At 43.1% G+C, this 18,490-nt stretch overlaps 1 protein-coding gene across 1 annotated transcript in view; it reads right to left on the reverse strand.

Moving 5' to 3' along the window:
- Rgs5 (regulator of G protein signaling 5) overlaps window positions 1-18,490 on the reverse strand; it is a 34,569-nt gene that overhangs the window by 6,030 nt on the left and 10,049 nt on the right. Inside the window, exons 2-3 of the mRNA XM_050158241.1 lie at window positions 6,572-6,682; window positions 1,318-1,379 (exon numbers count right to left, since the gene is read on the reverse strand). Coding sequence (XP_050014198.1) covers window positions 1,318-1,379; window positions 6,572-6,682 — 173 coding nt within the window. The remainder of the gene's footprint in view (window positions 1-1,317; window positions 1,380-6,571; window positions 6,683-18,490) is intronic.

The raw sequence follows: 18,490 nt of genomic DNA on the forward strand, positions 1-18,490 counted from the left end.
TCTTAAAGATCAACATGCTTGTTATGTGCCCTATAGACCTAACAAATGTAAACAGATGGCTTCTCTCTTAGAACTGAAGGCAAAACTTTAAGAATGTGGTATATTTTAAGAAAAAAGCCAAAGACCCCAAATGATTAAAAATCTTTTTTAGGGCCAGTGAGAAGGCTCAGCTGGTGAAAGCATGGGCTGGCAGACCTGATGAGCTAGTTCCGTTCCGAACCCTCAGAGACAAGAGAGAGCGCCGACTCCTGGAAGCTGCCCTCTGGCCTCCCCCCAACAACACACACACAGATGTATGCGCATGCATTATTAATGCATAAAATAATTGAAAAATAAATTTGAGTAAGTAGGTACTTGCTAATGAGAAAAGATTGAATAGCTGTCCGCTTGGGTTTATTTCCACTACAGAAAATTTTGATTTAATGAAGACTTGGGTAACTCTATCAACCCTAAGAGGCAATGGCCTATATTAACACAAACAACTTCCAAATGTTCCTTATGAATCAGCAAAAATGTTACCCCTACCCCTTCAGTTTTAATGTGTGTATGTAGTGTGTGTTGTTGTTGTTTAATGTCTTATTCTGTAGTCTAAATGGGTCCAGAACTGACCATGTGTCCCAAGCTAGCCTTAAATTTATAGCAATGCCCTTGTCTCAGACTCCTGTAGTGATATTTGGTTTGTGATTTAGCAAATAAGGCTTGACTGAAGATCAGAGTACAGAGCTAAACTACGACTTAGCCATAGAAGCCAGGCAGAGGTGGCACACATCTTTAATCCCAACACTCAGGAGACAAAGGCAGGTGGATCTCTGTGAGTTCAAAGCCACCCTAGGCTACACAAGATTGAACCAGTCTAAAAGAGAAACAGAGCTCACACCTCTGGTGTCAGCACTTGGGATCCACACACCTTTTATCCCAGCACTAGGGAGGTGAAGACAGGAGTGATGTGACTGGATGGAGAGAGGAATATAATAAGGGAGGAGACAGGAGCTCAGAGCACTCATTCTGAGAATTCGTGGGCACAGGATCTTGTCCCCTCTTCAGTCTGAAGATTCAGTAGAGGTAAAAAGTCTCTCTGGTAGCTAGCTGCTTTGTTTCTCTGATCTTTCAGCATTTACCCTAGTATCTGACTCTGGGTTTTTATTAGTAAGACCCATTAGAATTCCCGCAACACTTTCCCTACTGGCCATCTGGACAACTCTAGCCTCAGGATGCCCTTTCTGTGTTCAGACCACAACTTGGAAAAGGACATGAGCAGAAAGAAGGCGCTCTGTGTCTGTCCCCATTCTGACCCTCGTGAGAACCACGTGAACTTACAGTTGTTCTGGAGAAGCTTGTCCAGGGAATGGCGCCACTGCAGGGCCTCGTCCAGCGAGGGCCTAAATCAATGATAAGGACAGAGAAGGGTGACTGCGTAAGAAGGAAGTTAACCACATGCATGACAATGACTCGATCCTGGTTTCTCAGATGGAAATGACACAACAGTCAGGATAGGGTAGAAGGATTATTTTCTGCCGTTGGTCTGATGAGCTGTTGGCTATCTGGTATCTACAGTGCATTTTTATTGCTTTTTGAACAATCTGACCAGACAGGTCTTTTTTGGAGTCTATTTGTTCTGCGGTCATGTCTAACAGTCTTATATATTCCATAGGAGTGAGTCCAAAGACAATCTTTATTTCAAATATGTGTTAATGAAATCCAACCATCCCATCACAGAGGGTAAACTAATCTTAAGTTTCACTACTGACTTAATAGATGTGGTATTTGATTCTACATCCCAATGCCAAAGTCATCTCACTAAGACTAACAGAAGACAGTCAGCTTGATTTTGTCCCGTATTAGAAGTATGGTTGAAAAATAAAATCTATATTTATTTATTATTCTCCTTCCAATTAACATAGAGAGACACTTTTGGAAGATTTTTTTTTTCCAAAAGAAAAGCATTAGTATCTCCTAAGTCAGAGACACTGACTCAAAAGGTTTAGTTGCCAAGATATAACTTATGCCTTGACTGCTGTTACCTGAACATCTGCATCCACAGAAAGCCCACAGCTGTACTTTGTTAACCACCAAGTCTCTTCTTTCATCAGAATGCACAAAGGTGAGCTGCTGTTGTCTGAGGGGAAAGAGCTGACTTTATCTTCCTGTGTTCACCGAGTTTGAACCCTTGAATGACTACATTTGGTCTTTATCATCCAATTAAAGCAGACTGGCAAAACATTTATTTTGAGACAAAGTTGAAGATGTGTTTTTATCCCCAAGGTCTTAGGTTGTTTAGTAACTGAGACAATTCACACATGTATGTGTATTGTGTATGTGTGTGTTTATACTTTATTGTAACCTATATTATTTATAGAAATAATATATATTATTTTGCATGTACATGTTTACAATGTGTTTAGTACTTTACATATAGCAGACAACCATCAAGTCCAGATGTTCTCAGAATCAAGAGACTGTTATACAATGGGACAATAGGAACTAACTCAAAGCAAAGGGTAGGCCTGGGTCACTCCCTGAGCCTCCAGATTTTATAAACAGTCTCATCAAATGAAATAGCTTGTCCTGCCCTTGTTCTTTGGTTAGCATAAAGGCACACAGGAAGAAGCAATGCCACGAGCAGGTGCCCTGACTTACACATGTTACCAGATGCAATTTGTCCCAAACGGTCTCATTATAAAGCCAAGTAATGGTCAATATCAGCAGCACATCACGACCAAGATTAAATTCCTGAAAGGGACATGTGCCGAGCCTGCTTGGGGGTGAAATTAGGCCAAATTGATTTAAGGACATAGTTGAGTAGGACAGATCCCCCCACGGCATGTAGCCCAGTGTTCTGATTACCAGTCAAGGAGGTGACAGGTTCACCCTGTCCTGATTCTCAGAATTTGCCAGCTCTCATTAAGCGTGACTTCTTTGGAAACAAGAGAGATGCAGATCCAAATGACCAATGAGCATCCCGGTTGGCAAGGTCACTGTTGACCACGGAGGGTGAGCACAGAGCTCTCCCTGTGTGGGTGTGAGTGACGGGGAGGAAGCTGGCTCAGATGAAAAACAAGATAAACATTTATAGGAGTGATTGACTATGTGTTTTATAATGTCCAGTGCAAATACCACCTGATTCAGGAAGTGACCACATCAGTTTGGAAACAACAGCTTTTTCCCCTCCTAACTGCTTTCCACTTGCTAAATAGTTCATATACTAATAGGACACAAAACCCCTGCCCAAGGTCGGGTATCATTCCTAGAGAACATTCCCATTCTTTCTTATTCCCACAGAAGCAGTCTGAAGGAATAAGTGAGGTTGGCTGCAAAGATGAAGAAAATATGTTCAATTTGGGACCTGCATATGGACATCAAAACAAGGCAAGTAACTCATCTAGAGTTCCCATCTGTTGGCCATTGGATAAAGACTCAATCCATGTTTATAGACCTGATGGGTCGTGAGCAAAATACACTGTGAAGGACTTCTTTCAATAAACAGGGGCCAAATTGATAGGTAACCAAAAGTCTGGCTCCATTTACCCAGAGGCAGCTTTGTTGAAAACCACAGATGACTCACTATTTAGATTTGAATGAACAGAGCCATGAGCTACAACTGTTGGCAACATAGGTAAATACTAGTCTTGGGGAAGAATTTAACTTGGTAGCACCAATGGCTGGATTTTATAGTGTTGGTTTCCTCTTTGTTTTGATTTAGTTGGTGATCTATACAGTGTCTGGTATATATACTTGATTATGCTTGATCATGTTTTCCTGGGTTCTTGCTTTTGACAAGGAAAACAAACCTCGAGTTCATTGGTGTCATTTGTGAGCGCCTCCTTTTTTCTTCCTTACTGTCCTAGAGAACACATGCAGGCTCAAGTCCATGTGCATTTCTTGTGTCCTTACCCCCATGGCCTTTTGGCACCATGAATATGTTACATACTTTTGAAATGCCTTTTCTTTGTATCCGTAAAGTTGCACATACCCCCTGTCAAGGCTCACGCTACAGTTAACCTGGTGCAGGAAAACACAGGATACCATGCTGTGACTGTTCGTCACCAGCCAGGGTTTGGACTAGCTATTTGTGGAGGTCATTCTGGGGCTTTAAAGTGATAAACACAATAATAACAATACTTTCAGTTAAAAATTGATAACAGATGTCAAAGAAGGACATTTAGAGTATAAAAGCCTGCTGGAAAGAGGGTCTGCCCCTGACATCTTGTAATTCAGCATATTACAAACCATAATGCTAGTACAAACTCAATGTGTGTAGCTTACAAACTTTGGTTATCATTCATTCTGAGGACCTGCAGCAGAGCCTTTGGAAAGACAGAGAGTGGGCAAAGGAGGGGAGGGAGAGGGGAAGACAGGGCCAGTAGTTAAGGAAGAGAGTTCTGATAAAGAGGGAGCTAAGACAAAACAGGTCAAGTCTGCCTTGAGTCAGACACCCAGCCTTAAGAACAACACCTTCATCAAGGAAGTAGGGCTGACAGAGCAGACAGAAGTCTGCAAACATCATCCAATGAAAGCGAAGAGAGAGAAAGGTGTAAGAGCCAAAAGGATGAGGGAGGGATTTTTTTTCCAGCATGAAATAATACTTGTTTTCTCCTAATAGAAGAAGACCCAGGACCAGATTTTGAATCCTGAAGTAATAACAGAAGCTGGGATTTGGCAAAAGACTATGGATAGCTTATTTTCTGTTGTTTTCCAGGGTCTCATTTTTTTTAGTCAGATGAAAAGTTAAAATATATTACAAAATAGAAAGTACTTCCTCAAAGTAATTGCCCAAAGAAGATGAGAGAAGCTAAAAATACATACGTTCAATCAAGAGATTTATTTTCTCCTCAGAAAATAAATCAGGTTAAAAAAAAAATACAGAGAAATGTGTAAGTGAAGATATGAGTTTGGCTGAGCTCATGAAGAGCAAGGCCACTCCCTGAAGGCTAAAAGCCCAGAAATCACCCCACGTAAAGAGGCAGAGCAGAGCATGCGTGCTTGCAAGGGGCACTTGTTCAGTTCACGGTGGAAGGCGGCAATCACGCACAGCAGCCCCTGGGGATGAGAAGGGTTGTTCTTTTTCTCAAAGACAAACAATATTTTTGGAAGAAGAGAAGGGATAGAAGACAAGAAGAGCAAATAAGCCAATGAATTTCAGGCCTGGGTTTCTCCAACGATAGCTCTCTTGACTCCCTAAGAGCCAAGTGGTTCGGGTGTCTGTGTGGCGTTCTAGAGAACAGATCAAAGCAGGAAATAGAGAGCTACATTTGAGATGTTAATCCCAACAGATCAATAATTACCACATTGTTTGCCTCAAAATAGACTTTTTGACCCGCTGGTTATGCAGTGTGGTTCTTGCTGTCTCCTAGGACAGGCAGCCTGCAGCTTCGGGCTTCACATTCAATTAGCTTCTCCTTTTTAAATGTAGAAAATCCAATTATGCCTCACTTCCGGTTTGGGAACACTTTGAAGTAATAAAAGGAGGAAAATGGAAATATCCACTTAGGATGATGGAAAATGACTTTAAAGCAGAATAACCCAGTTCTGCGTCTTCCAGCCAGTCAACTATATTAAGTTGAAGGTCATTTGGACAAAGAATGGGTTGGCCAATTTATACAAATGTTAAACTAAGAAAGAGAAATGGAAGCTAAAAAGAACTCCTGTACTTTCCCCACACGTCTGTGATCTTGAAGCTTTTAGGTGGCACAATGAAGGAGACGGCATCCTTTTAGCTTTCTGGCTTCCCTTCTTCTTCATTTCTATGGGTACCTCTGCTATAAAGGGAAGATTGAGAGCATCTGTGTGAACAGTAAGTGTCTAGAGAGCTAATGGAAGATGGTGGACCATGTGACGGTATGGATGGTATTACTGAGTTAAAGTAGGTGGATTCATGGGGGTAGACTCCAGCTTTCCTGCCATGCCTTCACTGATGGAAGGGCGCAGGAGGGGAAGATATACACAGCTGAAGTTAAGACTCAGAGGACTGTAAAATCTCTGTCGGGAGTTATGTTTTTTATAAGTTGGGAAAACAACGCTTGGTGTGCAGTAAGTGGGAACAGCTAGGCAAATCTCCATCCTGCCCTGAAGCTGTGGCTCTTCTCTTCTGCTGGACCTGGAAGGGAACCTGGTATGTTCAAGAAGAGACTGTTGAGTCCTAAATTGTCTGCCTTTTCATTAGTATGACCTTGCTCACATTTCCCTTCCAAGGAAAAGGTTTGGCTATTACTTTTTGGTGAGTGTGCAGGGCTCATAACTAATTGGATCAGGGTTACTTGACCCCAGCCAATAAATTATCAGATGCTTTGCCCTTACAGTCAATAACTAAGGGGCTGGTACCACTTTATAAAGTACAGTCATCTTTTCAAAGATGAGGCAAGGTTCTACTTCTTTTCATTCTGCAAATATTTAAAGTTATGGTCTATACACGGAGGAGTTAAAAAATAAAATATTTACAAACTGACTCTCGAGGACTCAAATGATCTTCAGCGAGCAATTGAAAGGGTAGCGCTACAGAAGAATGACGGCACTGTACACGAAAAAACAGCCATCGTCTGGAGGAAAAGACGCGGAATCCATATTCATGACTCACTTGTGGGTCTTGGCTGGCTTCTCCGGCTTCTCATTATATGGAATGACAAGGTCAACAGCAGAGTCTGGCTTCTGGAGGAGAATTCCCAACTTGATCTTGATCTCCTTGGCCCTGAAAGGAAAGATGTCAGGGAACAGGAATGACACATGGGCACACAAATCTAAAACAGTGATTTCTTTCTGCATCAGAGGAAGAAAAATGCAAAGAACCTCATTTGCTCCTTTCACTCCTATTGCGACAAAAAGAACATCAATGGTAGAAAAGAGGATGCCCAAGTTCCAACAATAGTGTTTAGAAGACACCGACTAATTTGTATGATCTCATCCCATTCTAATGTTGTCTTCATATTTTCTAATTTCCATATGATTGGTAATCCAGTCTTATTCCCATTTCACAGAGGAGAAAACTGAAAGACAGGAAGTTTAAATATCTCAATGCAACCCAGTCAGTATGTGGTGAAGCCTGATCAGTCTGTCTCCAGAATTCTCAAATATCTAATTACTAACTGAACTGTCTAGCTTGGCCATCAACTAGATGCATTACATTTGAGCGACTTTGATTTTATTTTTGCTGACAGATCTCTGTTCCCTTTCTATGAAATGACAGCGCAATGCTAGATGTCTTTGTAAGCCATTCCCAATCCTAGATCTAAACTACTTTTGGCTGAACTGTTCTAAAAATCCTTGCTCACTGGCCCATTATAGCTGCTGTAGTATCCTCCTCACAGCAGCCTTCATAGAGGAGAAAAATCTCCAGTAGATGGGCTACAGGTTCAATAGTCCTTTAACTTCAGCATTTTAGTGAGCAGATATGGTCAGAATTCCAGATGGTCTTCCATCATAGGACAGGATGTAAAGATTTTCACTTAGTTTTAAAACCAATTTTTGAAGAAAATCTCCTTTATTTTACACTTTAAACAGACCGTGGAAACTGTATATACATCTATCTATCTATCATCTATCTACATACATGTACCTATAGTGTGTGTGTGTGTGTGTGTTCACATTTGCCAAGACACATCTGTGGAGTTCAGAGGACAATTTTTGTTTAGTCAAAGTCTTCCATTTCTGCTCCTCTGAGTCTCCCAGTCGATGCTCTGGGAGATTCAAGGTAACTCTCCCATTCCCACCTCCCATCTCATTGTAGGAGTGCCAGGGTTGTAGGTGTGATCCACAGCTTCAGGCTTGTGTGTTTCCTAGGGATGAAACTCGGGTTATTGGCCTGTCTTAAAAGCATGTTTACCAGCCCTAAAATTCTAATCTCAGATACGAGTTCCCAGGACACCCAGACTGCCCTTCCTTTGTCACTGTGGCATCCCACGTGCACTTTTAAGATCGGGTTTATTGGGTCATTGTACTGCATTATGGTTATTGATCCGCGCCTGTTTTCCAAGCTGTATAGAAGAACCCTTTAAAGGTGGGAGTTGAGTCTTAAGTGCCTTTTAATCTTTGTGCCTGGTACTGTTGCTTGGCAACCTGGCAAATATTCAATAGTATTTGTCACAGTGAACTAAAATTATCCTGATTTTGTTTCTTACCAATCTGTTAACATTAGTCTCCAAGTCAGTGTCAAACATCAGCAAAGCCTTAAAAAGCTGTGATGGGGTCACACTGTAGCCAGGCAGGATTTTGATGTGCAAACATACTTTCTTAATTTTTGCACAGAGATGACAAAGAGGTGAAACACACGCCCAAGATAAATAACTATGCATATATTAAAGCCAAAGTTTAAAAAGCTTGGTCTTGTAACCTACAAACCCCACAGATCTCCAATTACTACCTTGAACTTTCTTTGAGATCAAATTATGATGCTGTAACTGACTTAGAAATAGTTAACTCTGTGATATCTATTTTTATCTCTCTTTGCTTCCATTCTTTCTCTAGAAGCTTCTCGGTGAGCAAAGCTAGCTCTAGCACTCTGTAACATCAAGTAGAGCTCAGCAGAACAAAGCTTTGTGATCGAAAGTATTCTGATAGGTGGGTCTTATATAACACATTGAATGAGATACCTCTCCCTTGATTCCAGGCTCTACAAGTTAAATTATCTGATGTTAAGTTTTTCTGGCTTGGAAATCGGTACTGATGGAATGGCAAGTTCTCAGACTTTTGTGACGATTAAAGGTGCTAGCATGTGTGAGTCACTAGGCACAGCGTTTGGACACATTTTTGCTTCTGCAAAGTTAGCTTCAGCTGCATCATCGCTGTTTCCACAGGTTTAACCTGTTTCCTACCTAAAGCACCAAATAGAGGGGTCGAAAAATTACGTAGGCTATTTTTTAAATCACAAAAGCTTCCTCGAGTATTCTAACTCAGGAAGTAAGACTATCCATATTACATTAATTAGAGTAAAATTACTATTGGGAGTTGTTTGGGAAATGTAGGCAGCCCTTGGAGCTGCCCTCTGCTGGTCAATATGTAGCATTACGGTCAGAGATATAAGGTTTATCTTCTCTCTACATTATCTGATAAAGAGTCCCCGCCTCTTGGCCTCCACATACCTCTTCCTTTGCACAAATAAGGAAAGCTATTACCAAATGCCTGACTTCAACACAACATTACACCCACCAACACTTACATAAACACTAGTGATAAGCGCTCATGTTTAGGGGTTTCCTATTCTTCCTCTCCCCGCCCCCCACTTCTATGTCTTTGACCTTTTCTCTTTTGCTTTATCTAAGCCATTTTCTTTTGTAAGGTAGAAAGATACTGGTTTATAATCTCCTATGCATGAGTCATAGTCATGCATTAGAGGGTAGTTAGAACAAAGCAGTTGGGCATTTTTAATAAATGCATGCATTCACTCACTCATTCATGCATGCATACATGCCTTACTAATTTACAAACTATGTTTGCTATATTAGGTAGCACATAATAAACACACGAACACCCATAGGCCTTGTGGTCTTTGCTGTCCATGTGCCTACAGCCCATTGAGATCTTGCACTGGGCTTTCCAGAAGGGAACAGGCCCTGCAGAGGAAGTCCCAGTCCCCTTTAGGGAGAGCCCAGGGGACTTCTCGGGGGAAGCAGAGGTAGAGTTGGAGAATGGCCAGTCATCACCCAAATGAGCGAGACCTGCTGTGTTCCTCACAAACTGGCGGACATTCACCTGACTGGTCTTGCAGGGCAGAGAGAGGGCCGTGAATGGACTGCTGGCTCATGAGATGTGAGATCGAGATCAGACTGCTGAATTAAACGAGGCTGTCACGTCTCCTTCTTCCCAATGGAAGGGTGACAAGGGATGCCATGCTGCACCTAGCCTGTGGCACATTTGGCATGAGTGTAAGAAAGAGTTAAAGGTAGAGAAAAGGCAATTCAAAGGCGTCCCCCAAACCCCAGGAATGTTTTCTCTATATCATTTGTTCGGTGGGTTTGGCTTTGTGTGTATGGGGAGTGATCTAGAGAAGGGCTGTTTACATCAGCTATTTTTTAAAAAAAAAAAATCACGTTTTGAGGCTGGGGATGAATCGCAGTTGGCTGGATGTTCACCTCCCATGGGAGAAGCCCTGGGTTTGACCCGCAGAGCCAGTTAAACTGCGTGTGGTGGCAAAGGTCTATAACCCCACCACTTAGGAGGCAAAGGCAGGTAGATGAGTAGTTTAGGGTTGCCCTTGGCTACACAGCCACCCTGAGATGTACGATACTCACTATACACACACACACACACACACACACACACACGTATATGTTTGTGTGTGTTTTCCCTTCCCAGAGCTGGTAACTATACCTGAACACCAGGTACTCTTTTCCTCTTGTTTGCCGCGGGAATGCAGGTGTGTGTGTGTGTGTGTGTGTGTGTGTGTGTGTGTGTGTGTGTGTGCAGTGTTCTTTGGAAAATACTGTTTGGGAAGCACTTCATTCCTGCCTTAGTATACATGCTGAAGGAGAGGACATTGGGAAGTTAGCGGGAAGCCACCTGACCTAATTATTCATTTGCAGCAACACAGAAAAGCATGATTATTATTGCATTTATGCTCACCAAGTGGTAATCGTTCAAAGTTGACAAATGATGGAGTCCTAGCCACTCTGAATACTGAGCATCTTAGAACAACAAAACAAACAGAAAGAACACAGAGTTGCTACACTGCTTGAGAGTTCCTGGAAAACGGCTTCACCTCGATTGCCTTCCTTCCCGTCAGGACTCTCACACAAGTGTGGGAATAGCACAAATCCACAGGAAAACCAAATTAGCTCAACCTTGCCGAATTAGCTCCCCCTCCACTTTAATGATAAACTTGAATACATCTGACATCAATTTGGTTTCATAAGCATCTCTATCTGGAGAGGAAAACTTTCTAATTTGTTTACCTCGCCAGCCACAATCTCTCGCTTTCTTTGACTGCACACTAGGAATTTTTCCCGGGTTAAATTACATCAATGCTGATTAACAAGAAATGATTTATATCTTCTATGGTCTACCTCCCCGCTCCTCTTGTTATCCTTTTGTGTTACAAGTGGGAAAAACAAAAACAAAAATTTGTTCTTAAATAAACGCCCGGCTGAGAGTTTAATTGCAGGCTCGGAGGAAGATAGTTCTAGAGATGAGTCACGCCAGCGACTTCAAGCTGCAACGGTCTGAATAGTCGTAGCCTTGTGCCAGGCTCAGTCACTCCCGTGTGGGGACGCTGGCCAGGGGGTTGGAATTCCAAGTTCTAACCTTCAGAGGCAATGTGTGTGCAAGGCCAGCACCCGGTCTCCCTACAACGGAAGCCACTCAGCCTCTTTAGAAATAGAACTGCGCAGGAGACAATGTGACTGAGAACCTAGAGAGAAGCTCGGATTCTGGATGATTCAAGGATTAAGATGGCGTTTCTGGCCCTGGTGATGTTTGGAACAGCTCCAAAGGGCACAGTTGTACACCGTGCAAACTATGTCGTAGATGTTTTTTTCTATCACTGAAAACATTGATGAGATATGAGGGGAAAAGTCTATGTGCCTTCTTGTTTCCTAAAAGAAAGCAATAACCACCCATGGAAATGCACAGACACACCCCAATGTTTGTTAGCGACCATCTTCAGCTATGCCCCCTCCCCAACTCCCTGCGATCTTCTGAATACAACTGCTTCAAATCACAGTCGACTAATTAGGTCGACTGGAGAGACATACAGCCACCAGACAACTGCAAGGACCATAAAATGGCTTAGTTTGGTTTCTCCCTATAAAGTTGCTGGCGATAGAGAGGTGTGAGGCTGAGGAAGAAGCATGGTGAGTGCTTGCCTAGCGCGGGCAAGGGCCTGCATGGGTTCCCAGTCCCAAAAATAAGAACAAGGAAATGGAGAGGGAGAAGAAAACCGGCAGGCAGGGCTTAAGTGGGGCACAGATCCAGTTATCCACATCGCTCACATAGGATATATTTTAAGGAGACGAGAAAGCTGAAAATAATGCAAGGCTACATCTGACTATGTTAAAGACACAGAGGAGCCTTTAGGGGCCCCGTGCTTGTAACGCATCTGGCAGTCACACGCAGGTTTAATCCTAGACTCCAGATGCATTTCAAGTACATCCATGAAGAAAGACTCTGCTGGAAGCTTGGGATGTGTAGAGCAGCATTTTCAACCCAGGTTTCCAAAAGCCTTGATCTATTATTGGATGGTTAAACTCAATGCAACACAAATGTGTGTTGCAGATGCCCCCTGCTGGCCACGAAGAGGCACGCGTCACAATGGCTGTGGGTTAAAGAACCTTGGATCTGGATCCTTTCCACAAAAGTGGAAAACTGTATGTTTCTTTCTTCCTAAAAAAGCGATAAATACCTACAGAAATGTGTACACAGACACCCCCCCACACACACCATATTTGTTATCTACCATCTTCACTTACCCTCCACCCCTCCCAGAGTTCTTCGGAACATACTGCTTTAGTCATGATCAACACTCAAAGTTTGGGCGAAGGCAGGGCCGGGCCATTGGAATAGGGAAAGACTCCATCACTCTGGCATCTACTACTTCCACCTGGCTAAAAAGAAACCACCCATTGCGTTTGCTTTAGCCATCTAATGCAGAGTGGTACATTAAAATACATGCCCATCTTCTTACCTGATTTATGTCATTTCTATTTGGTACCTTAGGTAAATGACCCTAGGGTTAGTTTGCATAAAATAACCCTCAGTGACGGAAGTGGGAGAAAGGTGGAGAACGACGGCAAGAGATATCCTTGCCGTCATTGTTAAGGAACTGAGATGTGGCTGCATCAGTGACAACTGTTTCCCAAGGCTCGTGTGACTGGCTACATTATATGACACTCTGAACTATAAGACGGTTGGAAACATGAAGTTGATAATGCCAGCTGTCAAATATGGCATATTTATAGAAAATACATTTATCTCATACATCCTTCAAGCTCTTGCTATGGTCAACCATTTCCTGTCAGACTTTATAACAATCATTGCCACTTTGCGTGCAAGCTCTTACCTCCGCTGTGCCCAGACTGTGGTCACTCGGATGCCCTCACAGGCCAAGGCAACAAAGTGCTGGGGAGGGGCCCAGTGGATAAAGTACTCAGCTTGCAAGCATGAAGAATCCAGAAAGGAGGTTTTAAAAAATGTAGGAACTGTGGCATGTACTTATAATCCCATTTCTGGACAGCGGGAGACAAGTAGTTCCTTAGGTCCTCACTGGCCAGTCGGCCTAGCCTACTTTGCGGGTTACAGGCCAGAGAGCGAGCCTGTCTCAAAAAATAAAATAAATAAAACTCTGAGGGATGACAGCCAAGGTTGTCATCTGTGCAAATGTATATACACAAACACACACACATACACACATGTAGATAGTCAATAGGACACTTGTTTAAATAAGCTAACTTTTTCACAAGATCGGAGTGCCCATTAAAAAACAGGGCCATATGCAGTTTCTTCTTCTACTCGTTTGCTTCCTTACCAGACTAATGAGCAGTATCTCTGCTTGGTGCCTTCGTGTTAGCTCATTACACTCTTGCCTGCTTCCGACTGCAACAGTGCGAGGTGGGTGCAGGTCACCGGCTACTTGCTCCAGTTGGAGATTCACTTCTCAGTGGTGATCAGCAAGCTTTTTAGAAAGTTCAGCTCCTGTGGGGCCATCTGTAACGGTTCCCTCTGATCTGATCAAGATCACTGTACGCAGAATGTTTGCTACAAATAATGGTTTCTCTCTGGTCACAGGAGTGAGGCTTGTGTGGACTGGTAAGCCACACAAGCTTACCTTGCACAAGTTTACCTTGCACAAGGTAAACTGAGTCTGTAAAGATGCACCTCACCCTTCACTCCTAGGGATGGCGCCTGCGGCTTGACCCCTGCTTAGCCCCAGATCCCCTCATTGACGCTGAGATTTTCCGTTGTCTAGTATCAACCACGAGGGCATCAGAATCTCAACTCTCCGACCCTGTTGTGGGCTAGTGAATCTTTCACACAAGGCGCAAGAGGAACACAAACAACTGGAACTTTGTTGATATTGTGGAATAAATTATATAAACACTTTTCATCAGCTCGTTAAGTATTTGCTCAAAAAGTACGTGTTCAGTTTGGTTTCGTTGTAGCTATAGTGGTCTTGCTCGCAAGGTTATTGAGAAACAACCACCCACAACTAACAATTAATATAGTTGGTTCCTTACCAAAAACAACCTAGAATTGGTCTTGAATAGATCGCCTTATTTTCCAATAGTCACTTACTAGCTGAGTGACTTTACACAAGCCGTGTAACCTTGGGCTCAACAACTTGATCAGTAAAATGAGGATGAATTAGGAGATGTAGAAGACGTTCCTGTGAGTACGTGAGAGATAATGACAGTGCAGGTTGGCCCAGTCCGTGGTACATAAATAGTATGCTGTGCATGGCAGCTATTGCTATTACTGCCATAGTGACCACTGTCATGGTCACCTTTGCCATCGGCATCTCTACTTATTTAACATCTGTGCACCCAGTATGAGTTCTCACTCCCAATATTCCTTTGACTTGGGGATGTGTAACCCTGAGCTTAAAAGTCAATGATGATGGAGAACTGTATGCTACTTCCATATCTCTCCTCCATAAGTCATTGAGAAAACACTACATAGCTCTTCCCCATAGTGTTGAAGCCAGTGTTTGAGACACAGAAGGAAACAAAAAAAAAAAAAGAGAGAGAGAGAGAGAGAGAGAGAGAGAGAGAGAGAGAGAGAGAGAGAGAGAGAGAGAGAGAGAGAGAGAGAAAACACCACAGAAAAAAAAAAAAAAACAAAGAAAAAAAGGGCTCTAGAACTAGTCTGTCCCACCCCACCATAGCTGCATGTGTCTGCCCATTGTCACCCAGACCAGGACAAATGGGGGGCTGCGGAGGTGGGGAGCAGAGGTGGGAGGATGGAGAGAATTATGTCTATAGTGAATCTGAACCCAGAGCTGCAGAGCTTGAAGTTCAACCTAAGATGACACCTCCACCCAAACAGCAGACCCTGGACAGACCGCTAGAGCCTCTGGAGCTTCAAACAAGACCCTTAAAAATAACAGTGTCCATCTAAAATGATTCAAATGTCAGAATTTTATATGTATAATTTTATAATGCTCTCGCGAAGGAGAGAGAGATTGCTCAAATTCAAACAGAAGACATTTGGGAGAATTTATGAACCATAACTGTGGGGAAACCATGGAAATAGTCAACAATAAATGTGGAGAAGTTTCCATTACCAAGAAAAGCCATCAAGGCAAGAGTAGCAGCCAGTTGCTTTAGATAACCGTGTCATGTGACCACCTGGACCCATCCCCGTGACATCATAAGATACTTTCCAGATCTCCAGTCTGTTTCACGCTCACAAATAATACTCCAACCCCTGTTTAATCTCTGCCCTGTACTTGGCAGAAAAGAGATGTCTGCCTGTAACTGATGCAAACCCCATCTCAGATTACAGGACTGGAAGCAACCGTCTACATGTTGAACGGGTTGTTCCTTGAGAGAAGCCAAGTGGAACACTGAATCCCTTTCCAGAAAGCTCGAACTCCCCAAAAGCTCCTTTTCCTTAAAGGAAACAATGGGATAGCCTAATGACCAAGGTCAGGCATGGCCACTTCAGACTTCTCAGCCCACCCACCAGGCTTTGGGTACTTTCTGAACCCTGTTTGCTTGATTTCTCTTTGTCAACAAGAGCAATGGTACTGACCTAAGTATCTTTTGTGGTGGTGAGATGAGCTACTGTGCATGAGGCATTTCTCTCAGTGCCTGGCTCACTGACCACAGCACACCGTAAGCCCCAGGGTTTATAATTTCTCATGTGATTACAGAAAGTCCTGTGCTAAGAAAGGAACATACGTAGTATAGACCCAGAACAAAAAGCCATGGGCAATGAAGGGAAGCACATGGTAAGAGTCACTTTGCTGGGTAAGCTTGAATGAGATTTGAGTTCTTTGCTCTAATCCAAAGAAAGAGCAGGGAAGGGCAGGATAAAATAAAGGAAACAGGAGATAAGACTCCTGCTAACCGTCTAGCCATAGTAAGATTTTACAGTTGTAACATTCAACATCTTTGGCACATAAGTGAGAAAAGCAGAGGCCCATGATCTTCATGGCTGCGAGTGGCGCCATCATTACCCATCCTTCCACGCATTCCCAATGACCCATCTCAGCTGTAAGTACAACCACCTCATTCTCATAACCTGTACCCCCTGATCCTTATGGACTCTCGTCCTCATTCCAACAGCTGATTGTCTACATGTGTTGCTCCTTTTTCCAGAAAATTCTTTCAATGCGTCTTCCCTCCTCCACATTTCAATTTATCAGTTCTGAAGAACTGAACTACCATGACATCTGACTCACTAGCCTTACCCTCCCCTTTCCACGCCCCCCCCCCCCCCAACACACACACACACCCTGCTTGGTCTATCCCAAACTCAAAACATCGGTTTCTGGCTGTCCATGTCTCTTGTTACCAGTCTTGTTTCCCGCTACCCACCACAATTTCTTACACGCCAAGCACCTCCTTGACAGCTCGCAAGCGTTCCCCACAAATCCTTTACCACACACCAGTTTAGAATCCTTCTGATTTCATTCCTTCCTCCAAACTCTGCTACCCCTTGAGCCTATCCACAGAGAGGGAAAAAAAGGAAGTGGAATCACAGCCCATGGCTGTATCTTCTACCTTCCACCATCCAGCAGCGTCCCTTCCCACGTTACTGAAGAACACAACTCATTTCGCCTAACAAAACGGTGATGGAGCTCCGTGATGAGGATGCTAAACTATCCATGAGGAGCCGACAGCAGCTTTTTGGTGCAGAGTGAATATTTGATAAACATGTGTGTTATTACAAGGGCTGCTCCTACCATAGCATTGTGTACACAGAATCCATACATTCATTCTGTACTGATCTATATGTCAGACTTCAGCGGAACAAGGGCTGTCTGTCATGGTCTCTGTGGGATGATAGGCAGGCATTGAACAAGGAGGTGGAATAGGCTCAGTGGGTATGTGTGCTTGACAATTAGGTAAGCTTCTTTCAGACAGTCTCTACCTCGTCACATGCGCAACCCTGAAAGCATGGAGAATAAGGTAATATTGTCTTCATTGATGCTGCTTTTTCTAAGACCTCAGGGGGCTGCCCAGCACCCTGCCGCCATGCTGTGACATCTCTCCTCTTGAGATGTTGCTTTAGTTTATTTTTACAATAGCATTGTTTTTCCCAAGCTCTGTCCACTCTCTACTAAATGATTCTCATGGAAATTGGGACACTTCCCAAGATTTTATTGTCTGTTTCTGACATACTTATTACTCCGGGTAGGTTACTGGGGGTAATAAAGAGACAGTGTAGGGACAAGACCGACAGGCCAGAAACAGCTCGTTTCCCTTTGACCTTCAATTCCCCATCTTATTCAAAATAGCACTGGCAGGAACGCTGGACTTTTGGTAATTCAGTTTGGAGCTAGATAGGGATGAGTGGGAAATGGCCCTCCAGTCGAGGAAGACAGATATTTGTGGAAATTTTGAGTTCCAAAGGTGGAAGGGTCAGCAAAGTTCCCACGAGAGCTTCTGTGGACAGTGGTGGTACCCACAACCGCCAAACATTCTTTCATGTTCAATTACAGAGAGGCTCCGCAGACTAAACACTTGCTACTGCATGTGGCTCCTACTTTAAACTCATTTAGCATATCCTAAAGAAAAGATGACAGAATAAATAAGGGGGATTAAAGAAGGAGAGAAGGAAAGAGAAGAAACGGAGAACACCAAGACCGAGACTTACTAAACACCAATATGCGCTCCATCACTACGCTAACTCGGTGCCTTCTCTCACGATGCATTGTCAGAAAAATTACCTGAGAAATCAGAGGGCTTACTCAGTGTTTCTCTTTGCCTAATGACTAAAAATAGGTTGTTGAGAAAATGATGGCACAGCAATGAGGACCAGAGGACTGTTTCTATTGCTGCAATTCGATTTCAAATCATCTTTTCTCCTTCCCTGGAAAAGAAAATGTTGAAACAGAAGCTTATAATTTCTCGGATTTCCATTTTCAAGAATGATCTATTGTTTCATAAGTTCATTTCTATAATAGTTTACTTGTCTGGCTTTAATGGAACAAGGGCTGTTTGTCATAGATTGTAATAGATACCATGGGAATACTTTATGACATTAATAAACATTTCTGGCTTCTGACAGCTTCCCCTTTACATGGAGACAAAGACGGGGTGAGTTATTGGAATGCGGCCTTGACATGTACTAAAAATCCTTGATTTGGAGCTAGCATACCATGAGGCAGAGCTGAGGTTTGTGGGGTTTACTTTCTGACTCTGAGCAGGTGTTTATTTGCTAGTAAAATAGCGGCATGATGATGCCTACACCATATGATTGTTCTGAACATTTGATGCCAACTGAAGGTGAATCTGAGGATGCAGGTAAGATGTGAGGCTCCCCAGGCATGGTGGTTCATACCTGTGATCTCAGCACAAGAGAGGTCAAGGCAATTGGATCACAGGTGTGAAATCACCCCTGTCCC

The sequence above is a fragment of the Alexandromys fortis genome, unplaced genomic scaffold (assembly GCF_014885135.2).
Source record: "Alexandromys fortis isolate MF-2015 unplaced genomic scaffold, M_Fortis_MF-2015_v1.1 scaffold_106, whole genome shotgun sequence".
Classification (NCBI taxonomy): Eukaryota; Metazoa; Chordata; class Mammalia; order Rodentia; family Cricetidae; genus Alexandromys; species Alexandromys fortis.